This window comes from Quercus suber, unplaced genomic scaffold (genome assembly GCF_002906115.3).
Source record: "Quercus suber isolate HL8 unplaced genomic scaffold, Cork oak 2.0 scaffold_852, whole genome shotgun sequence".
Classification (NCBI taxonomy): Eukaryota; Viridiplantae; Streptophyta; class Magnoliopsida; order Fagales; family Fagaceae; genus Quercus; species Quercus suber.
This window is the reverse complement of record NW_027070282.1, coordinates 35,871-61,171: the sequence shown is the minus strand read 5'-3', so window position 1 is coordinate 61,171 and position 25,301 is coordinate 35,871. Positions and strand designations below refer to the sequence as shown.

At 34.0% G+C, this 25,301-nt stretch overlaps 1 protein-coding gene across 1 annotated transcript; it reads left to right on the top strand.

Annotated features, from left to right (window-relative positions):
* The first annotated feature begins 5,777 nt into the window (after positions 1-5,777).
* On the top strand, positions 5,778-7,533 carry LOC112033523 (aspartic proteinase PCS1). The gene has a single exon (XM_024066296.2). It carries the CDS (start codon positions 5,848-5,850, stop codon positions 7,186-7,188), a length of 1,341 nt encoding a protein of 446 aa, XP_023922064.2. The 5' UTR covers positions 5,778-5,847; the 3' UTR covers positions 7,189-7,533.
* Positions 7,534-25,301: the final 17,768 nt, after the last annotated feature.

Sequence of the window (25,301 nt, the reverse complement as noted above, 5' to 3'; positions counted from 1 at the left end):
TTCCATGTTTTTAAAATGCATTCCAAAATTTCAAGCCAATCTGATATTATTTGTTATGCATTTCATAAATATATATTGTATAATTATTTATAATAATAAAAACTTGATACAAAACATAATTTGATATTTTGTAGGAATGGATCATGGTATAGACTATAGGGAGACAATGTAATGTAATTGTAGTTTGTAAAAAAAAAAAAAAATCATTTAATATAACATCAAGTGATGTAAAGTTACATTAGCTTTATTTTGTATACGCAATGCATGATTATACTAACAACCTAGGTATATATATATTTAGACCCCAATTATCAATTTTACGCCTAAATCACTTTAAATCTTAAACAAAAAAAATTAATACTCCATATAATTGATAAACAATATAAAGTGCAGAATAATAAATGATCATACTAAATGAAAACATGAGAATGTGTTTTCAAAAAGGAAACTAAAGCCCTTGGCAAAAAAACTTCTCTGTGGCACCACCGCTAAATCTCTACTAGTGAATAGTTGTAGTACAGAATTAAATAAAGAACCTCGAGGCCTAAACTTCCCAAATACTTGAGCCCTCAAATCTCCAACTAACAACCAATGGTAACCTTTTAAGACCTCTTAGATTTTTGTGTGTGCTATCCAATGGTTTCTAGCATCAGTCAATCAATATCACTCAAAGATAATATGGTGGTGATAATAAAATCTCCTTTCAAGATAAGAACATTATGAGAGGGATGGAGAAGAGCAAAATTATGAATTCTCTCAAGGAATGAATTGATTTTCTTTCTCCCAACAGAACAAGGTATCTCTTGCTCTCTAGGCTCACAAATGCCTCCTAGGGTTTTCCTCACGTTCCTCTTGCAAATTGGAATAAGTTGTGGTTAATTGGTACAAAATGAGTTGGCTTAGGATAAGAATGAGGTGTTGGGATTTTGTCCTTGAGCAAGTCATGAGTAGGTCGCGACATGCTAAAATAAGGGCAACTTAAGTGACGGTCAAGTCACTAGTTCCACTCTTTAACAACTTGGACCACAACTCAAGTATACTACCCAAATACATGTAATCCCAAAAATACATCAAAATATAAGCAAAATTACAAATAAGTTTGGCACAAAATTAAGCCAATAAAAACATAGACTTTAAACACAATCCTCCCACCCCCTCTCTTTATATATATATATCTATGTGTGTGTGTGAGAAAATTATTGCTTGCATCATTTTTGTTTTGTTTTATTTTTGTTTTTCTTACAACAAGGATGATTCAAACCTAACTTCTCTCGATTACAAGAAGACTGGTTAGCATCAGCAATGGGACTTGCAAATGTCATATGCCACTAGTATTTAGCATCTAAGCCTTGAAAATCCCCAACAGTCGAACTTGCAAAATCATCCCATTGCAAAAAAATTTACAATCTTGCTACAGTACCATCTTATATGTAAGATGGTACTGTATCAGTATTGTATAATAAAAATTAGTTTTTTATTTGTCTAATGCTTCTTCTCTCTCTTCTCTCTCTCATTTCATTTCACTTTCTCTCTCCAATTTCTCTCTACTTCGTTCTGCTCTCTCCTCTTCAAACCCGAAACCCATACAATCTCAGCACTTCCTTCCTCTCTATCTAAGATTAGTTTGCTATGGATTCTGATGGGTTTGTTATGGATTCCAATGAGGTTGCAATGGATTTGTGGGTTTCTGTGTTGATCAAAATTGAAATGGGATTTCGATTTTTGATCTTAGGAAACAAACAAACAACAAAAATAAATCGAAAATCAATGAATATTAGAGATGGGTTTAGAAAAAAAAAAGATTTACCTTCAGGTCTAGCATTTGGGCAGTAGAGGAAGAAATCATTGAGATTGGATCCGAGAACCGAAAGCCAACCCTCACGAGCGTAGGATTTGAGGACGGTGTCGATGACCGCAATGACAAGCTCGTCCTCACTCACCACGAATCAGATCAGACCGGCACTCCCTAACATGTTATGCTAATCAACAACCTGTTACCGCCTTTGTTGGCGACGACCTGATTCTTCATTGGCTTGTACAGCAACATCTTTGTGGGTTTAATTTGGTTTTGGTTTGACGGTGGTTTAATAGTGGTGGCATTAAGCCCATGAGAGACCTTGCTAGTTTTTTTTTTTTTTTGCCAGAGGTTGAGGGAGAGAGATGAAAAAGAAGAGAGAGAGAGAGAGAGAGATAAATAGTATAAAAATAATAAAAAAGAATATTTAAATAAACTGGGAAAAAAAATAGAGTTTTGAAGTGTTAGGTGTATTGAAAAATAGTATATTATAATTGATAAAAAAAAAAAAAAAAAGCTTTTTGAAATGGTAAAATATGATGAGATAAGATTTACGACTATAAATGCTCTTTATTCTCCAATTTTAAGTTATTCAAAAGATGAAAGCCAACACTATACATCAATATCATTAATCCCTCTGACATTTATGTGATTTTTCTTTTTTCTTTCTTCCTTTTTTTTCCCTGCACATTTGTTAATAAGTACAGTAGTACTAAATTGGCGATTGCAGTAAGATTAATTGCAGAACATGCAAGTTTTAAAATTTGATGCCAAACTATTTCCAACTACCAAAAATTGAACTAATCAATTCAGAGGGAAAAAAAAAAGGTGGAGGGGGGATGAGAGAGAGAGAGAGAGAAAAGAAAAGAAAAAAGAGAAAAAGAAACATGGTACAAGCAATCAGGTTTTGTTTTAAGCGTGTGTCTGGGTTCAAAAACTAGTGTGATGACTTTAGAGTTTTCTCTACGTTGGTTTCCTTTGTGCAGACCAGCTGGTGCTTGACTGGGCACTCATCCACTTTCAAGTTATTCAAACGACCTCTGATCAGACGCCCAGCTTTAATAAAGGAAAGAAAGAGTGTACCCAATGCCCAATATCATCGATGTAGACGACACAACAATTCAGCCTTGGTTATTTAAAAGAATAACAAAGCTAAATCAGCAAAATCAAGAAAAATAAATACTCTAATTAAAGAACTACACTTTTAGCCAGTAGAACAAAGTTGACCAAAGATGTTGAAAAGGTTTACAATTTTGCTCTTTGTTCAGCGATTTTGAATTTAATTCCTGTGTGATTGTTTTCATAACAAAAGGGGGATTGCACTCTCTAAATTTAAAACATAAATTTATGCGTATTCTAAAATCAATCATATTCTTTTGTTAAAAAATGGGGTTAATTTTTTGAAATTTTTACAGACTTTTATTACCTTAGGCTGGGACAGCCCATAAGTGGCTCCACTGTGTAGTATACTAGTATTGTAGTGTACTACATGTTTGGTTAACCAACTACGTGACCCATATATTAAGTTACACATTTGATATGATGGTACTCTCTTCCCCCACCATTCATTTTGGATCTTTCTGGTAGAATGGTCCTTAATAATACGAAGTTTGGTTATGTACGTCTTATCATTTTTATAACTGTTAAATAGTAGTAGGATAGTATATCCCTTAATCATTTAAAGGTCTCAATGTATATACTCCCTCCGTCCCAATTTTTTTGTCTTGTTTGAAAAGTCAAACTTTTTAAGGGAACATTATTTATTGTCTTGTCTACCTTTTAAAAATGTATAAATTTCCAAAACTACCCTTAAAAAATTTTATTAAAAAATTAAATTAGTAAATTAATAGGGGTATAATAGGAATATTAGTAAATTAATAACTTTTATTTTTAGAAATAGGACAATATTTTGGGACATCTCAAAATGAAATAGAGGACAAAAAAAATGGGACAGAGGGAGTAATAAATAACATGGGGCACCCTCCAAGTCAACTGCCCCTACACAATTGATTTTCAGTGCTAAAGATATTATGAATGGCTTCACAATTCTATACAAAACATTAATCAATCCAACGCATTAAGTTCTATGAAGAATCACAATTAAATTTGAATTTCGTTAAAGAATACTCTAAGTTAAGAAAATATTTTTAGAAATTTTTATAGAAAAAAATAACTAATTTTTTTGTAGCATTTTTTAATTCTCATAAAAGTGTTATTAAATTTTTTTTTTTAAATAGTTCTTTAACAAATGGCCTAAAGGTACTCATTAACCAGATCTATTAAATTTTAATAACACACTACTATTGTAGCGTCCTTTTAATTAGATTTCATACACAACTTAATTTTTTGTCAAGTGTCTCTTTAATTTAAAACTACTTAAAACTATTGTAACCACCTCAAAGCACATTTAAAACTACTTTTTTTTTTTTTTTGAGGGGGAACATTTAAAACTACTTAAAACTAATGTAACCACGTCTAAGTACATTTAAAATTACTTTGTGTAAACTTAAAACTACTTCAAACCCATTTAAAACTATTATTAACCTATAAAAAATTAATCCAAACTCTCTTACCAAAATTTATCATTAACTCAAATACAAACTTTAATTAAAATAAAAAATAAAAAATCTTCCCCAAAAGAAGCTTTGCTTCTTTCCATTTTTTTTTTTTTTTTTTTAGATTTTCATGAAAGCTAAATTTTCATAAGTTTTTTTAAACATTTTAATAATATTAAAATAAAAAAAATTATGTTGCAAATCAAAAACTAAGCATATAGACAGCTGAACAAACTATTTTATTTTCATACAAAAATGGAATAATGAATAATGAATAATGAACAATTTGCATACCTTACTAAATGATATCGTTATTTCAAGAGTTGTCAAAAATATTTAATGTCAATATTGAATAGTATTAAAGTTAGATACAAAATTTTGTGTATATATATATTTCAAGAGTTATATATTTACACACAAACAAAATTCTATTTGTAAGTGTGCATATAAGTATGCTTGGGTAAATGCTAGTGATAATTAATTTATTAGTTATTAACTCAAATTACTTCACTTATACATGGATCTGCTACTTAAAATACTTTAATCACTAATTGACATATAAATAAATTATGACAAAGTGTATGCAAAAGGGTGTATCCCTAGACTTTTTGTTTAAATATAGAGGGGTCCACTAGTTAAACTGCACTAAATTAATTTTGTTTTAACAAATATAGGGCAAATTCATTTGTTAAATTACATCTGATTAATATTATACAAAATAAGAAGTTACCCGATCGAAAAGTAAATAACATCTTATTAAAGTAAAATTTGATATATATATATTAAGAATATAAAACCTGTTAAGATGATTGTTAGTGATGTCACTAGATAGTGAACCAGGGATAGACGTTTCATTACGACTTGATATATTGTATGTGTCCGTGTCTACTTATAGTTTGTGAATGATAAATCATTATGTTCACATGTATCACAATTTTCTTTTTCTTTTCATTTTTTTTTTCTCACTAGTTACCGTAAATCACATCTGAATTATAGCAAAAATTTTGTCACAAAATTTTGTCAATATACTCACTCGTTTACTTATTAGTTCAGTTTCCTTTGGAGGGCCAGAAAAAGAAAGATAAAATCATTGTTTTTATTTTTCTCTTTCAGTTTCTTTATCAAGTATCGAAGAGTTAAAAATAGCAAAAATCATTGTAAATTACTTCACTAGAAGTCGGCACTTTCAAAAAGGCATTTATATACTCAATTCTTTTTCTTTTTCCTCTTTTTTTTTTTTTTTTCAAAGAATGAATATGTAATAAGTCAGTAAATTACAATCACAAAATTTAAAATTATATATCATCAAAATATCTCTATCATCATCAATTAAGAAAACGCGTATGCTGTGCCCCCATTTACTTGCCCTTTACTTGTTCCTTTCCTTCGCTTTCCGCCTTCCCTTTCCGCCAAATCAAGTTGTATATAAATACACAACCCCACAAATCTCTCACCATCTTCTCTGTACTCAACTCTCTCTTTTGCAACACAACAACCATGATTCCTTTCTTCCTATTTTTCTTCTTCTGCACCTTCTTTTCTCTCTCAACCCAACATGACCAAAACCAAAACCAAAACCAAAACAACTCACTCTCTCTCTCTTTCCCTCTTATTGCTCTTCATCTCCATCCAAACACCTCCTCATCTCTCAACCCTTCTCTTCTTTCTCCAAACCCAAGACCCAAAACCACCCCATCATCACCGTACAGATACAAATCAACGTTTAAGTATTCAATGGCTCTGATTGTTTCACTCCCAATAGGGACCCCACCACAGACCCAACAAATGGTTTTGGACACCGGCAGCCAACTCTCATGGATTCAGTGTCACAACAAAAAGAAGACCCCGAAAGTTCCACCTCCTCCTCCTACGGCGTCGTTTGATCCTGCTCTTTCCTCTTCTTTCTCTGTCCTACCTTGTAACCATCCTATTTGTAAACCTCGAGTTCCCGATTTTACCCTCCCAACTTCTTGCGACAAAAACCGTCTTTGCCACTACTCTTACTTCTACGCGGACGGGACTTTAGCCGAGGGCAATCTTGTCCGAGAAAAATTCACATTTTCCCGTTCCATTATAACCCCTCCTTTAGCCCTAGGTTGTGCACAAGATACTAGTGAAACCAAGGGTATTTTGGGAATGAATCTGGGACGCTTGTCATTTGCTTCCCAAGCTAAAATCTCAAAGTTCTCATATTGTGTCCCGACCCGGACGACCCGACCTGGGTTCTTTCCCACCGGGTCATTTTACCTCGGTAACAACCCGAACTCTGCCGGATTTAAGTACGTTAACCTATTGACTTTCAAGCAAACTCAGCGTATGCCTAACCTTGACCCTCTAGCCTACACGGTGGCAATGCAAGGGATAAGAATTGGCGCAAAAAAGCTCGACATCCCTCCGTCGGTTTTTCGACCCAACCCAAGCGGGTCGGGTCAGACCATGATTGATTCCGGATCCGAATTCACTTACTTGGTGGAGGAGGCATATAATAAGGTGAGGGAGGAGATTGTGAGATTGGTGGGGCCAAGACTTAAAAAAGGTTATGTGTACGAAGGAATGGCTGACATGTGTTTTGATGGGAATGCAGTTGAGATCGGACGGCTGATAGGGAATATGGTGTTTGAGTTTGAAAAAGGGGTGGAGATTGTGGTGGAAAAAGAGCGGGTTTTAACTGACGTGGGACGTAGGGTCCACTGTATTGGAATTGGACGGTCTGATGGGCTAGGGGCTCCCAATAATATAATTGGGAATATCCATCAGCAAAATCAATGGGTGGAATTTGATCTGGCAAATCGTAGAGTTGGGTTTGGTAAGGCTGATTGTAGCAGATCAGTAGTGTAAGTGAGTGAGTAACACTATTGAAACACAATATCAGAAATGAATATCATCTCATCTTGTGACGATATTTGATATATTTTCCGGAAAGTCTATATATGGAATTATGGATTCCACATAATTAAAGGATCTTACTAGAAGGAGAAAAATAAATGAAATCAAGGAAGGCCCCATGTGAACATTAATATCAGAAGGACCGAGGGCCATTCCAAGAGTGGGGCGGGCCATCCATGAGATGAGATATATTATGTTTACGTACAAGCAATATTGTAATCGCTGATCAAAACTAGCTGTGTTGTATTATAAAGTTCAGAGCAATGTATATATATAAGGATGTGAATTATGTTATCATTTTTCTTTCTTTTTTTGTTAGGAAGATTTCCTTGTCCCTGTGCAAAGCATGCATGCTTATTTTTAACAATTTAACTCGTAGTGTCCCAGAATAAACAATTTAACCAAAAAAAAAAAGGGGACATATATCATTAAAAAAAGCACAATCATGTTCATGTTGCTCAACTCCCCTACAGCTAGATTTGTTAGGTTCCTGGAAAACATGTTTTAGTGTCACCATCCATATGGTCGTGTTAGAAAGGGATCTGCAATCCAAAATCCAACTTGGTTAATACATGAGGAAAAGATATCGTATGAGACCTGAATTAACTACTTTGTAGTTAATTAATAAGGTGTCAGTAACTAATTTAAATTTTATAATTCTAATCTACAACTACAAAGGTTAGGCTCCCTTGCAGTTGTATTCTAGTTATATAGGGTCTGTTTAGATACTACTTATTGTTGAAATCTAAAAATACTGTAGCAAAATAATTTTTAAATATGTGAATAGTACTGTGGAACTCAGTTTTAAAGAAAAATTTATTAAAATTTGTACTAGTGGATCCCGTGAACAGTGCACGAGACTGATAGAAAATAAAAATGCAGACCGCAAGAAACGCATGAAACGCGCTATCCAAACTCAGCTATAATATATTATAAACTCGACTTAAAATACTAGTATTATTATTTTTGTGTGTATTCTAATAAATATTAATATTTACTAAAAATATAAATAAATAAACAGCGCATATGCGGTATGCCCCAAAGCTCAGCTTGCGCACTAAAATGTGATTCCTAAATTATTAAAGTAAACAGCGAGAGACCATAACCAAAGCTCAGCTTGCGCACGAAAAGGTGATTCCGAGATGAAGAGAGAACCTTCCTATCAAAATGCATGTATTTCCTTTTAGTTTTGTCACTTTTAAAATAGAACTTTTATACGAGTATCTGATAAGTTGCTTTGAATTAGTGCAAAACTAACAAATTCCTAATGCTAGGTTGCGTTTAAAATTTTATGTCGTGATAGGGAATATTTTCAACTTCTCAAAATTTGTCTAACACTTCAGAGTTTTTAGTTACTAAAAGAGATTTCGGTCACTAAAAGCATGTGGCACCACGTTGGCTTAGTCAAGCTCCTCTTGCGTCATCAAGCTTATTGACATCGTCAGGCTCCCAAGGGAGCATCAGGCCCCCATGCCTATGGTGCGACCCAAGATAGCCGTCAAACACCTAGTTGTCCGGCATCTCATATGGTCAAGGATGGAACCAGGATTCAAACCTTTTGGGGGAGGGGGGAGGGGCTAAAGTCTTTTGTTTGAGGATTTTTAGAAGTTGGAATATCAACACTAGGGGTTGGCAACGCAATCTCATCATTATTGGGTTTTTAATTTTTTGTATTTTTTCTTTTGAAAAAATTTAAACAATGTAGTTAATTTACTATGATCTACAAATTATTAATCATAGGGATCTATTATGGTCTAAAAATTGAATTGGGCAAAGAATTGAGAACCGAGAATGAGAAGTTTTTGGTTTTTTGTCCAAAAGGGATCGAATCAATGACATCATATTATAATAATGTTGTACGAGGCAAGGCCTTGGGATCATTGGGCCTTGGACCCCAGCCTCTTGGTAATGTACAGGACAGGGCCCTAGGCCCATTAGGCCATGGACCCTAGCCTTGAAATACAACACCTGACCCAACCCCCATTGGATCAATGGCCTCGGTCCAAACGCACCTCGAAGCACGATCCGAGCCTTAAAACTGTATTGGGGCTACTATGTTTTGAACGGCAAAATTGAGCCCCTCCCGGGAGTGATATCGCCCGGGGATACAAAGTCCCACTATACAGTCAAGGCCCTAGGTCCATAATGTGGGCAAGGCCCCAGGCCCATTGTACTGGCAAGGCCCCTAGCCCATCGAGCCTGGGGCGTTGGCCTGGTGGCGCAGTATGTGGCCTCGTTCCTGTTGGATTCATAACCTTAACTTTGGCACATTTAGAAGGTCGACCTAAGCCTAAAAACCATAAGGAATTTGTCCTGGCCGAGAGTGCAGTTGCTCGGGGATACAAGTTCTTTGCAGCTCGGTATTGCCTTGGGGAGTATCACTGCCGAACAAGCTTTTAGAGGTGAATTAGTTCCAATGCCACTACCACCATTCCCGACGGAGCATCCACTTAGAAGTGATGGAATTGGACCCCCATTTGCACTAGTAAGGGGGAGTAATCATAACACCTCCATTTATTTCAAGCTATAAATAGGAGAATGGATTGAAAGGTAGGGGTTGGCAACTCTAGAGAGAAAATTGAGAGAAAAGAGCGACCAAACCAAAAGAGAAAGGGGAGCGACTTTGTGAGAGAAGGGTTTGTAGGAACAGGAGAGTGTACTTGGGTCTCCGAGTAGAGGACCACCCATGGTAGGAAACCCAAAGCCTACAATATAAATAGATTGTGAGCCCAAGTAAAGGTTGAGCTCAATAACCATATTTTGGGTATGCACAAATGTAATTAATATTATAAATACATAAAATTTTATTTTGTGATTTGTAATTGTTTTATTGGCATTTTTTTTGTTATAGACCAGATTTGTGATGTTTGTTGGTAATTTGGGTTTGTTTTAGGGTTTTCCTTATTATCCAGATTTGTTAATTGTTTGCTGGTGTTTTAGTTTATTTAAAGGTTTATTACTTTATATTAGTGTTCTTGGAGTAACTGGGCAAAGGAAATTGTTTTTTTTTTTTTTGAGGTAGGTCCATCCCTGCATATGGCCAACGAAGGGCCCAAACCGATAACCCTTCATACTTAACTCTACACCGGTTGCGTGTTCTCCACTCAAATGTCCCTATATGGAAAGAACTTGTATACCATGTCCAAAGATCTTTCTACATATTTGTATCCTCCAAATATGGGAAGTTAGGGAAGAGCCTACAATCACGGGATCTTGGTCATTCTACACATCTATATAAGCACCAAGCCCTTTCTTCTCCAAGGTATGTGAATTTTCTAAGAGCATTCGCACCAGTGTATGTAAAATCATGTAAAATAGAAAAAGAAACTGTTTTCACACATTTTGCCTCAAAACTACACTACATCAGTCCTTCTAAAAATGTCTAAAATCGTGTATATCTATACACGAGCTACAGTAACCGTGTAAATTTACACGGTTACTGTAGCTCGTAATTTACACGGTTACTGTAGCTCGTGTATAGATTAGTTTATTAATTTCTTTCGCTCCTTTTTTCTCTCTCTCTTCTCCGAGCTCAACAACGTCAGTAACTTCATTACTTCTCATCTTCTTCTTTTTCCTTAGATACACACAAACACATCCACACACAACTCCGATCAACACAGATTCACTTGCTAAAAAAAAAAAAAAAACACGAGATACACAAACACACCCACACACAAGCAAACCCACACGGACAAACAACAAAGATACTGATCGGAGCTTGACTGGAACGATCGGAGCTCGTTGATGGAGCGGAGCGTAGATTGGAGATGTGGCGTTTGGTGGAGCGGAGCGTAGATTGGAGCGGAGCGTAGATCGGAGATGTGGCGTTTGGTGGATCGGAGCGGAGATCAGAGCGGAGCGTGGATCGGAGCGGAGATCGGAGATATGGCGTTTGGTGGATCGGAGCGGATCGGATCGGATCGGAGCGGAGTGGAGATATGGTGTTTTGTGATCTGGAAGAGGAAGGCCAGAGAGATGGAGAGAGGGAGAGAGAAAGAGTGTAAGAGAGTGAGAAATCAGAAAATGGGTATAGAGAGAGAGAGAGGGCGCGTATTTAAGAGAGTTGGTTGGTGAGAAATAAAAAAAAAAAAATAGAGTATAATGTATATTTTATTAGAATAACTTGTAAAATAAATGAATTGATGTAGGTATTTTGTAAAAGTGAATGTGTAAAATAGAAAAAGTAGGTTTTTAGTGTAAAAATAGATGTGTAAAATACACATGTTGATGTGAATGCTCTAACTCTTATACTTTTAGAGTTATTTGAGATTTTTTAGTCACTGACTTAACCTTTTGAGGATCTTTGGCCGGCACCCCACAGGTGCCCTCCGTAGGTTCTTTAGGTACCTTCAATCACTACGCGTGTAAATGATCGACTCACTGACGATTTTGTTTATCATTATATAGAAATAATGAATTGTAGACCTCTTAAAATTTCCCTACATAGGATAATAAAGAAGATTAGAAGAAACCCAAATAATAACAGTCAATTTCACTTATGAGTAGTTATAATTATGAAAGTTTTGTATCTTTAAATTTATTGTTTTGAAATTACACACAATAGACTGAAATGACATGACATCAAATTGAAAATTCAACACGAGGTGACCATTGTTGCTATTTTTTTTTTTTCATGTACACCAACTTTTCTTGATGTTTAATGAAATGAGACTCTTCATCAAAGTATCAACGAAGTGTCGACGAAATGACACTCTGATATTTGTATAAATGTGACGATTTAAATTTATATTTTCTCACTCTATGGTTTTTGTAATGAAACACCCTCCATCTATATAGAAAAATTAATAACATGTCTCGCATATTTAGCTAGACTATGAGTTACAAAATTACCTAATCTATGAGTATGAGAAAAAGAGATAGCACTAAAGGCATCTATAACAAGTTTTACATCAGAAAGCAACTTCCAAAGGAGGCAGGGACTCAACTTCACTCCTCAAGGCTTTGATAATAACTTAGGGGTCTCCCCGCAATGATAATTGATGATATTCCTAGTTCATGGGCGAAAGTTATTGCTTTGACAGCAACCATAGGTTCAACATCATCTGAAGATGGTGGGAGACAGATCTTTTCAGCTGTAGAAGCTATTACGTACTAGCGCCCGATGATCACGAACAACCACCCCCAAACCTGCTGCATTAATATCCTTGAACACAGAACTATCAAAATTAATTTTAAAGAAATAAGCCAATGAAGAGATCCATTTGACCCGTGGAGAAGTTGTAGCTGTTGGCTGAGCAAAAGATGAAAGGAGAGCATGATATAGATTTATTTGTTGCATTTTGTATAAATTTAGGAGGAGTATCATTACATCCATAATTTATGGCTTGTTTGGAAGTTTAGAGAGAGAGGAGAGTAGAGGGGAGTAGAGGGAAGGGGAGTAGTGGGGAGGAAAGTAGAGGAGAATGATTCACCTCCACCTTATTTGGATGTTTTTAAAATTAGTAAGGAGGAAGGGAGTAATTAGCCCTTCCCCTTGTGTAATTTTGTTAATATAATAAGGGTAAATTAGGTAATTTACTTGGTCAATAGTTTATGTACTCTACTCCCCCTCCAAATCTCTCCAATTTAGGAGAATTAAAATTGGGGGCTAGAGGGAGTCCAAACCCCTCCAAACTCCTCCAAACCCCTCCCCCTCATTCTTTAAAAAACTTCCAAACAAGATAATTGCATTACTCTCCCTCCCTCTACTCTACTCCCCTTCCTTTTTTAAACATCCAAACATGCCATTAGGGAGAATATTATTTCCTAAAATCTCAAGAGAGAGAGAGAGAGAGAGAGAGAGAGAGAGAGAGAGAGAGAGAGAGAGAGAGAGGCTAAAATTTACCCCTTTTCTTTTGTTTGTAAATACTTCTCTAGTATTTGATAAGTTGCTTTAATTACTAGCCTCCAAAGTCATACAATTAATTTTCTTTTATTTTAAGAGTGGGATGCATAGTGTGTTGAAAAAGTGGTTATATAAAATAAATAAAGTGACTTTTGTGTTGCAAAATGCATTTTTTTTTTTAATGCATAAGCAAATGAGAATGCTCTAACAAAGAAATTTATTCATTAAAATCCTATCTAAAACCAATTGCAAGACAAAAATGGAAAATTAGTTTTATAGATATATCATTGATCATAAACAAAAAAAAAAAAAAAAAAAAAAAAAAAAACCCTAAATTAGTAAAAATAAAAGAGTAAATTGCAAATTACACCTCTAAAATTTGGGGGTTTTGGATTGTATACCCTGAAGTTTCATTTGGAATTTACCTTGAAATTTGAGAGTATTTGGATTTTATACCCTGACGTTTTAATATTTGGATTTTGTCCTCTAAAGTTCGTGGGTATTTGGATTTTATACCCCCAAATTCTAAAATATTATGGTGTAAAATCCAAATACCACCAAATTTCAGAGGGTAAAATATAAATTCTAAAATTTCAGGATATAAAATTCAACCACTTCTAAACTTTAGAGATATGATTTACAATTTACCCAAAATAAAAATATCAAGAACTAGAAATTTTTTCTGTTGAGATTTTAAGTGAGAGAGAGAGAGAGAGAGAGAGAGAGAGAGAGAGAGAGAGAGAGAGAGAGAAGATGAAAATTGTTCAAAAATGCTTGATTTTTTTTTTTAAGGGGTAGAAGAGGGGGGGGGGTGTTAAATTAAGCATAAGAGTACTTACCATTTATTTTATGACACCTACACCTATATAGTTTTTTAAAAAAGTGCATACATAATTAACACCACTAATACGAAAATCCAGAATTACATATTTGATATGTGTCGTTTCTTCTAACAAGAAATAAATGATGTAGGGATAAGGGCCCAAAATTATATAGTAGGCCTTGGGCATATAAATTGACAATTATGACCCTTATATTGCTAATCTAAAGGAAATATGTTTAAGCATAAGGGTAAAATTGATACTTTAAATGAAGTAGGTCAGCCCACGCCACTTTGAGTCATCGCTTTGTCGTTGGGGGCTCAAGTAACTCCAAATGTATCCATTTCTAGTTGTTTTGGTTACTGGGATTGAATTGCATGGTTTTAAAGGATTAGTGAGGCTAGTTAGTTATTAAATATAACATGTTCTTGGTTTATGTATCATGCTTATTATTTTCTATTAATCTTTTTCTTAATGTTTGATGTTTTGATTATTTTATTTTCCTAATAAAAGTTGTAAAAGCACATTTTTAAATGTGTTTCATTATTTTTAGATTTTTTATAGATAAATTTTGGTTACAAACTTAGTTGTATATTAAAACTACAATTTCATTCAATATGTTTTTATTGAATGTGAATTTTGATAAATCCACAATTTGATTACATTTTTTTCTTATATTCCCTATGCTTGCAAAATTTCTAGAAAATAAATGATCAATAGCTATATCATCAATTAATTGTTTAAATTGCACGTTTTTGTAGTATAAAATTATGTATAAAAAATAAGTTTATGGATCATATAGTAAATATTATTCGATTGACACAAAATTTGACATGTGTGTCAAGAGCGTAAAAAACATTCAATCTAATGGTTAGATTTTCAAAATATGTAGCAATGCTCATTTTTTAAGAATTAAATTGTAGTCTTATGTTGTGACTAAGTGTGTAGTCAAACTTTGCCCATTTTTTATTTAGCCATTTTACTAATTTTTATCAATTTAATCAATTTATTTGAATTTTGATTAATTATTAAATTCATTATATCATCACAAAACCTCAGTTAAATCTTAAGGACCGTGAACTTTTTCTCTTTTTTTGTTCTTATAATTAATATTTCAATTTTTAAACTCAATAAATTTAGTGCCTTTAGACCTCAAACTGTTCTTGAGGTGGCCCTGCTTGAGTGTCTACTACAGGAGACACGTGCAAGAAGATGAGAAGAGGAGGTGATGACTTTTACTTTCTCCATTGTTATAATCATGATGACAATGCCTGGTCTCCCGGCGGATGGCTTGAATTTGGTGTGTAACCGACCTTGGTGGTGGGCTCGACCTAGCTACGGTTTAATATTGATGAGGCCGTTCCAGGTGGATGAGGCATGGAAAACGTGTTTCCATTCCAACCAGATGAATAGCTACGCATCTCAGCTTGGCCAAAAAATATGAAAATTAAAGGCAAAAATTCATGTTTTTAAAATTTTTAAAATTCACATTCAAATATGGTAGAAATTTGAATGGGAGAGAAACATTTTCCCTTTAATACATAATTTCAAAATTATCATGTTTTTGTTAAGAAATAAGATAAGAATATATAAAACTAAGTGATAAGCGAACAAGGAAATGTGTGTGTGTGTGTGTGTGTGTTTGGGGAGGGGGGGGGGGGGGGTGTTTAAGTTACATTGGGTGTAATTCTAAGAAATGTTGCACCACTCAATAACTTGTAATTTAATTCATATTTTGAAAATCCAATTGTTGAATTAAATTTTCTATATGTTCTTAACATGTAAACTCATTTTTTTATACATTATTTTAAACTACAAAAACTTGAATTTAAATAATTGGTTGATAACATAGTTATTGATTTTTGATCATCTTTAAATTTTGTAGGGATGAAGAATATACAAAGGTAATGTAATCTAATGGTGGATATATCAAAATTTATATCTAATTAAAAATTATCGAAATTGCTTAGAGTTATACTAAGTGTAATTTAAACCCAACTCATATTTATATATATATATATATATATATAGGGAGAGAGAGAAAGAGAAAGATAAACTCTTATATTAAAGTAGTCATCCACAATCTTAAGTTGATATCTCTTGGATATATGCAATTAAAGTAAATCATTAGATTATAAATATATAATAATGAACACAATTATAAATATACATCTCCTATGGATATTCCAAACTCTATGTATTTCAAACTTTACATATTTCAAGTAAATCTTTCATTGCTCAACCAGACTTTATTTCTAACAATTTTGACTAAGTGCCACGTCTTTTAAATTCTTTATTTTTATTGTAAATTGCTACTTTTGAAGTTTGAACAAAAACCCACATGTCACCTTTGTAGCTTTCCTACGTTTGGGATTCTTTCATGCGACGGGCCTAACTCCGCGTATGATTTTAACATATGACTGATTTGACTGTACATGAACCATGGAATTCTTCTTTTTCTGTATTTTGTTCAAAGAAAAAAACATTGCTTGCAAGTTATTTGACCTGTTGACCAACCCATAAATTAAAAGCTGTCCAGTTTTGTTTTCAAATGATATGATAGTATGATACTAATGCCTTTTTTCCAACTTCTTTCTTCTTTTTCTTTTTTTGAAGATAAGCTATTATTAATTTTCACGTGAACCCGACGCTAATAAAGTTCACAACTTAACCATCTTAACCGTTATGAAAAAATTTATGAGTCTAAACTGTACTATCGCATAGAAAAAGGGTCTTTTTTTTTTTTTTTTTTCATTAGATTTTTCTTTTTGTTGATGAATTTCTTCTTATTCAAGTAATTTTTTTTTATGACTTTTCTTTTTCATTAATTAAAGACTAGTCTATTGAGGTGACCCACTGATCCTAGCAATGGATTCCCATCTATTTGGCAGGATTCACCTTTTCGTAACAATAAGGGGGTGACAATAATGGTGCGTGTAAACACTTTGTTTGGTAATAATCACTTGTGGAGTTGTGGGCAGTTGCTTTCGTTTGAAAATTTTAGACGAAAACTTTGACTTGTAAACTGTGTAAAGAGCTTTATGTAGAAAGATTAGTGCGTTCAGTTCATGGCGGCTGGTCTGCGCACAAGCCATGCATGATGGTGATACCATTTTCTGAAGCAAGACGTGCGTTTGGGGTTGAGAGAAAGAGAAATGGTCTCACTCCCATAGCCCCATGTCATTTTCTCCAAAATTCGACTCATTACTCATTACTCATTTTTCATTTTAGTGGCCCAAAACACAAAGAGAAAAAAAGGAATATATCCTTCCAACATTCTATGAATTGGGATGATACAAGAATTGAAAAGGAACAGTTTTTGTGATGATTAACTTTAGAATCTATGTTGGAGGCATTCAAGTAACATAAGTAGTTTCCTAGTATGAAAATTCAAGAAAAGAAAAAGATAATTTCTTTTTTCTGCGGTAGTGTTTATTACATACATGACACGCTTTACTTCTCACAACCTTACACGTACACACATTTTACACTGAAATTTTGGCTTTGAAATTACAATTTTAGTGCAAAATGTGTGCGTGTCCCCGGTTGTGCGTGTCCCCGGTTGTGTGTGTTAGTGTGAACAACAATCATTTTGTTTTTCTTTTTTCCTACTAAAAAAATAAAGATAATTTGATAGTGTGAAAAGCCACGATCCTGCAATTGGGTCTAAGCTGGCCCAATTTGTATTGTGCCTTTCTGGACAGCTGAATATATAATGTCAGACCCGAGCAATCCATGTGTTTATGGCTTATGAGTTTTTTATTTATTTACTGTAACATCAGTTTGGTGTTCCCATTGAAAAAATCTCTAAATTCTATAGTAATAATTAAACCCAACCGACCTGCACTAATCAAACCTATGAACAATGATTGGGGATTGACTCTAGTCTTTAGATCATTTAATTATATGACAATTAGTCTAAATCTAATCAAATTTAGTGAGTTTTTATTTATTTATTTATTTATTTTTTTATAATCCCTTCAATCCAAACAAGTTTTATAAAACCTTTCAGCTTTTTTCATGTCCTCTAAATTAATATTACTTCTCTACATCATTTGTAATATACCCCTATCAACCGAATTCTTATAATGATTTAGGGAAATGGATTGCTACATTAAGGAATAAAAAAAAAATGCTTGATTACGAAAAAGTGTCAAACATAAGAAAGAGAAATGCTATATAATAAATTATATTATCTTCTACCTATACGAAGAAATATTATATTATCTTTCACATCAATTTAAGAAAGAAAAAAAATGATATATTAAGACAAATAAAAACAAAGAATACTACCATATTTTAAATGGTTTTTATTCATTAAAAAAAAAATCTTCAATGATTTATGTGAAATTATTTTCATAATTGAAACTCTTTCTTTATTATTTTGGTCCACTAAATAATGTCATTTATAATTGCTAAGTACCAACAAAACTACGTCATTTCTTTTGGCCAAATTAGTCACAAACATTGCAAGGATCAAGAGTAAATTAGTCAATAACTTATAAAGAGGAAAATTTCTTCAAAAAGGCATACCCAAAGGTCAAAACAACCTTATACTCATAGTAATAGCTCTCTCATCAGGAAAATGTTGATGGGAAATGATGGGCTCATGGGCATTGAAACTCTTACTATGATGACCTGGATCGTGTTTCAAAACTGCCAAAAAAAAAAAAAACAGAGATACATGTTGATATTATGCAGGTTATTCCACAGCTTGTGTGTGCTTTTATTTTCACCATAACATAATAAGGAAAAACTGAAGCTTCTATATTTTATGCTATACATAGAGCTTTTAAGTTATATTCATATATTTTTTTCCTTTTAAAAGCCGTGGGCTGTCTTTTTCTAGGTGTATAATTTGACCATTGCCTGTGCTGTGCTTTGTTTGTTTAATTTATTGGATATGCATGTTGATGCAAAGGTTACTATGGTTTCTGAATGGCTGAAAGTGGAAGATGCACTTCAGAAAGGTTCTAATAACTCAAATCTTGGAATGGTTTTGAAAGATGACCAGCTGATGTAGACTGTTGTGCTTTGTCAGTTTGACATTGAGAATGAAATTGTTATTATCCACAATATTATTGGTGACAAGTACTGGTTGAAATTCTAGAGTTTGAATCACTCTTGTGCCTCACCCAATTGATTATGTTCACGTTGTTAAGAAGATTGGGAATGAAATGGATTTGACCCTGGTTGATCTGGAAGGACTTTTACTCTTTTACCCTCAGATTTCATCATGGTAGTGTCAGTTATAGCATCACGTAAAAGTGGCAAGTCACTTCCCGAAGCAACAATTAATAAGACAATTGATACACTTGACCAAAATGGACCAACTGGACAAAATAGACCGAATTGAACAAAGTGGATGGAAATAGACCAAAGTAGACCGGATGGACCGAAGTAGACCGAATAGGACCCAAGTAAACCTAACTGCATGGAATGGACTGAAGTAGACCGAACTGGACTGAATAGACCGAAGTAGATAGAACTGGACCGGAATGGACGGAAACGGCTGAAGTGGACCAAATGTACTGAATTAGACCGAACTAGACTGAATGGACCAAAGTTGACTGAATTGACTGAAGTGGACTGAAATGCTATGCTTACGCGGCTCAAGAGAAGCGTGATTACAATAAATACTACGCTTCAACTTATATACATATATATTGGTAATCCTAAAATCGTATACTGATATTAACTAGTGTCGAAATATTTTGTTCCTTTGGCCAAGTTGAAGATGCCTTCAATATGGCATTTGACAATTTTTTTCATAGTTGTATAATGGAGTTAGTCCCAATAAACAAAAGTTAACTCCTTAAAATTTACAAGAAGACAAAATGAAAACTAACTTAATCTTGACAAAATGATATTTTTTAAATCAAATCACTAATTTTTTTTTTTTTTAATAATTCGATTGTTGTAATGAAGAAGAAGATGATTTGAACCATAAATGTGAGAGGGATTACTCCATTAGGTCTTTTAGGTCAAGTGCTAGCCGGTAATGGACCTACTTACCTTACTTATGGACTAGTTGCAAAGCTAACCCTTGTTCTATTGGTTTGGTGGTTACTACAAAGACTCTTTCTTTATACCCATCAAAGGACCTCGAGATGCTAATCCACGAAAAACAATACGAGAAATTTGAAAGAACTCATATATATAGAATGATGGCGACCCATGAAAATAAACTTCGTGTCAATCAATTGAATTACAAACCTTTTGTCTTTTAAACCTTTAATAATAAACACAGCGCAAAAAGGATAAAGCACACCTATGTTAAGGTTTTGTTTGATTAGGCATTTTAAGAGTCTAAAAGCTTGTTTTGAAAACCTAAAATTTCGTCTCGCAATAATAACTCCTTATAGCATTTTTACAAATGTTTATTTTAAACCCAAACACACCGCTTTGCAATAGCTTATACAAACTCACCTTAAGTAAAAAAAAAAAAAAAAAAAAAAAAAAAACTAAAATGTAATTTTATCAAATTCTAACTTTTTCTATTAAAAAAAAAAAAAAACTTTATCCTTAAATTTTTATTCAAAAATATATATATAGGAAAAAAGAAAACCTCCTCTTGTCGAAAAGTCGGTTTAGTGAGCTATTCCAAACTCACACTACTTGTAATTGTACCCGCTCTCCACAAATCTCTTATCATCTTCTATCCGATTAGTGTTCTACTGAGGTCTATACAGAATATACAGTCTCAATTTTCCGCAAAGGTACTATTTCTCTTTTCCTATTCTATTGTTCTCAAATTAGGGATTTCGATTATTAAACCCTAACCCTTTTCCTCTCCATCCCTTTTTTTGTTGAATTCAGGGAATAAGATCAAATTCAACCTCAGCTTCTTCGCTTAACTCTTTAAAGAATGGTTAGTGGTTTTCTCTCTCTTTTATTTTAGGTTTTTTTTTTTTTTTTTGGGTTGTGCGATTTTAATGATTTGATTTGATTTATCATATGTATAGATTCCTTTTGGGTTTTCGAATCATTACTCAAGTTGGTTTCTTTTTGGGGCTATGCTTAAATTAGAGAAAATATAGCAGTTGCTTTTTGAAAAATGTTATTTCATGGCAAAATTGAAGAGTTGGGTTATAGGTATATGAATATGAATGAGATAGGTTCAGATATGGGAATAATTTTCTTGGCCAATATTGGGGTTTGTATTATATGAGAGAACCATCTGGGCAACCTGGCTCCACCACTAAAATTACTCTTTTGCCTATCAGTAACAACCTGGCATCGAGGATTTGTTGTGAAAGTGTTGTGGACGTAGCATTTCTCATAATACTGCACTTTTAATGGTTGTTTCATTGTTCATAACTTTAATCTGTGTTGTGTGAGGAGTTTTGCACAAAAAAAGGTTATGACTGGAATGAATAAAACAAGCTAAGGTTTCTACTGCACTTGATAGTCATCTTTGGGACAGTAATGATCTTGTTCTCTGAGATCTGATCATGGCTTGTTGTTACATAAATGGATAAANAAGGGCTCAAATGTCAACCAGTGTAGGATCAGGATGGTTTAAGGGGGACTATATAATGTAAAAGACCCTCTATGAGGAAAGGATCGGAAAATTAAGAAAGGAACACTGTGGCAATCTAGAATCAGACTTGTAATAAAACTTTAAGAACAATACCTAAGAATCAATCTCCTCAGGTTTGGCCGAGGACGTTTTTTCTTTAGTGAACGTCTATTATTTTTCTTTCTTCGTCATCAAAATCCATTGGCTTGTTACTTAATTCACTAAAACCCAGTTTTCCAGCCCATTCTCTACAAATTTATTATTTTTGGCTTTTTGGGCTTGAGTCCATATACCTTTTAGGATAGGAGTTCAAATCAGGTCCTTACAAATGACATGGAGTATTTTTTTTTTTTACAAGACAAAAATTCTACTCTACCATAATCTCTAACAAGAAATAAATGACATGGAGTATTTATATATATATATATATATATACAAGATAAAATTTTACTCTAGCATAATTTAAGTGTTTATGTGTGTGGAGCTCCTTTCTGAAAATTTAAACTCTGGCTTTTACCCCCCACATTCTACAAACACTTATACTTGTGGAGTTACTATCACACCAAAAGTGTGTGGCGGTGACATAGAGTATGTTTGTTTTGATATTTCATGTCTCATTTTTTAGATACATCTATCATGGAAATATCACATGCTATGTTTCTGTTCATCTTAATGCTAAAGTTTATTGAAATTGACCAACAAAATTATAAAAATCCCAAAATGAACTAGGATTAAGATATTAAGGTCTATATTTTAGCAGTTATCATAAACCAAAATCTATATATTGATGTTCTATCGTATTTTTTTAAGTAATAAGAAAAAAAAAATTAAACCAAAATGCAAATAGAATTTTTTTTTTTCTTTTTCTTTTTTTTTTTTTTTTTTTTTTTTTAATTGTGAAGGTAACACAATAAAACCCTAGATCATTCTTTAACCTTAATATCTTAATCCTAGTTCAATTCCTGCTTACACTAAAAACTGATTGGTATTTTAGTCTAATGATAAAGAGATATCATCATACCAAGACACACACACGACAAGACAACAACGTAAATTCCTTTTACTTCAAGTCCCACAGGCAGTCCTTGTGTTGCTTAGCAGTTGAGATTGTGCTGAAGATCTTAGGAGGAAAATGGCGAAGATCTTAGGAGGAAAATGGTAGGCTCCACCTTAGTTGGATGCGTGCGAAGTAGAGGACAGCTACTTCGAACTCTTTTGCCGTCCTAAATTCAAACTACTTCCACGTATTCCCGACAAGCACCTGATTAAACTTCTTCTCCCACTTGATTAGTTAGAGAAAAACATCACTTTCTGACTATTTTTACCCCCGGTACTTGGCATTCTTTTATCACTTGTCTTTCCGTATATTTAATTTGTTCTAACATGTAAAGTTGTAAAGCTTTTTTATTCTTAAAGTAAGAGACTTAGTTAAAATTTGACATGGCAAATTGGACCCAACTCAAAACTGAAGATGATTTTTTCACCCAGGTACAAATTGGTTGACCCATGATCTGATCTGTTTTGTTTTTTACAATTCAACCTAACCCTAGCTACCTATCTGATCTTTGACCTGATCCAATTTTTAAACTTTTTTTTTTTTTTTGTAAAATAAGTAAATCAATTCAATTAAGACTTAGATGATACTAATTTATTTTAGGCTTATAGTGCACAACTCAAACTCAATTGACAATGGTAATATTAGTAAGCCATTATTATTATTATTTTTGACGTTTGTTGATAACGTCTTTCAAAAATATAATAATAATAATAATAATAATAATAATATGTCATTTAAATACAATGGTCTCAAGAAAGAAATTGAGTATCTAGCCATTCCCAAGTCTCATTATGGGTCTCATAGCAAAGACAAAGCTAAAGATTCCAAGCAGTCTTACCATCGTGCAAAGAGACTATCCCATTGGTGCTCATACCGTGACCCGAAGCAAAGCGCACATCACCGGATCAAGAACTGGCATTTCTCAATCCCAAGGGATGATGTTGAGGAAGAAGGTGGGGACATGGAGGAAGAAATTGATAGGTTCAACTTAGCCCCGAAGGGCTCTGCACCACCATCTTCCCAATTACGAGAACGGGGACCCGATTTTCTTGATCATCTCTTTGCCAAGATTGAGCAAGTGTATGGTATGCTAGAATCCCATGTACAGCACACCACGGATCAGTTTACCTATGTCGAAGGCCAGATTACTGCCCTATCATCTCAGATTGAAGACATGATGATGGAGCAGAGGCAGCAAAAAGAGGGACCCGACTCAAAATCTAAGCAGTTCTAGCTCCTTTGGCCATTCCGGTCAAAAAGGGGGAGAAAGTTTTAAGGGGGAGTTGGGAGTTGCACAATTTGAGGGGGAGCATATCATAGATATTGGTTCATTTTGGTGGCTTAGTGGTTCATCTTGGATATTTACATTGCTTTCTTTTAAAGCTTTTTAAGTACTTTGGTTTAAAACTTTTAGTTTATATTAAGTACTTTGTTTTTATATCCTTGCTTTGTAGCCTTTTTTAAGTACTTTTAGATTTTGTTGCATTATCTTTAGTACTACACACATGTGCCCTTGATGGATCTTGTATCCTTGATGCAAATACTTCTAGTATTTTGCATTGGTTGTGTGTTGGACATGCAATTGATTCTTGCGCTGCGCTTAATTGCATTGCATGTCTGGATGATCATTTACTAGCTAAATGTTCATTGTAGTCATTCTTGAATGACTATTCTTGTTTGATCAAGATATGCTTAATTGTTTATACATTGCTTATTACCTTGATCGCACTTTACTTGCTCATATACGTACCGTGTATTCAACTTGTCATAAGCTTAATGAAAGTTTTGTTTGCGTGTGAGTATTTTAGGTTACAAGTATATACATGCAAGTACTTCACAGCTTCTAGATTAGGTGTGAGTGAGTTTTACCACTGTTCCCAAACTCACGTTTAAGTCTAGAGTCTGTTTTAGGAATTTTGTCATGGAATAGCCAAAGTAGGAGATTTTAAAGTTGTGATTTACAACTATTTTGTGTTGGCTTTAATTCTGTGCCAAATTTGATTATAATTATGTTCAATCTTATGTACCATGTATTATGTGTGGGATTTCTTTGTAAGGGTTGTGTGTGGGAGACAGTATGAAGACACATGGCAAATTGAAGATCAAAAGAGTTTTTGTGGGTAGCTCGCGAGTAGCCTTCCCGCGAAGTGAAGCATATGCTTAGGACATGACTAGAATGCGAAGAGTCATGACAGATAGTGATAGCTGGTTTTCACGAGTGTCTCGCGGGTAAAACCTTTCTGTGAGATACCCGCGAAACATTCTGTTTTGCTATTTTGTCATATCTGATACACCTTATCTCTACCCACACTATATATACTCACATTACCCACATATTGACAGAAGTGCTTTTTAGAGAGAAAACTCTAGGCATTACCCTTGAGAGTGAGAGATTGTCATACCCACAATACTCTACACAATCTATTGTGGTTTTCCTCAACTCCTACCTCTTCATATCCAAATCCTTAAGAGGTTGATAGCTCAAACACTTACCACACTCATCCTAAGTGTAAAGTAAGGTTTTGGTGCTGCTGGAAAGCATTGGAAAAAGCCATTTGTTTGGTGGATGAAATCGGGCTGAATTGCGTGATTCGAAGAGGTAGAGAAGACAAGTCTTCGTTAAGTCAGTTGATAGCAGGAACTTGGATGGCTCAAGTACATAGGGTAGACTAGGCTTAGAAGGTCTTTTGTTATTTGTGTACTCCAACTTATTCTCTAGTGGATCAATTTACGCTTGGAGGGCGGCAAAGAGGTTTTTCACTGAGTTCTTCGGTTTCCTCTTCGATAACTCATCGGCGTGTTATCTTGTGTTTGCAT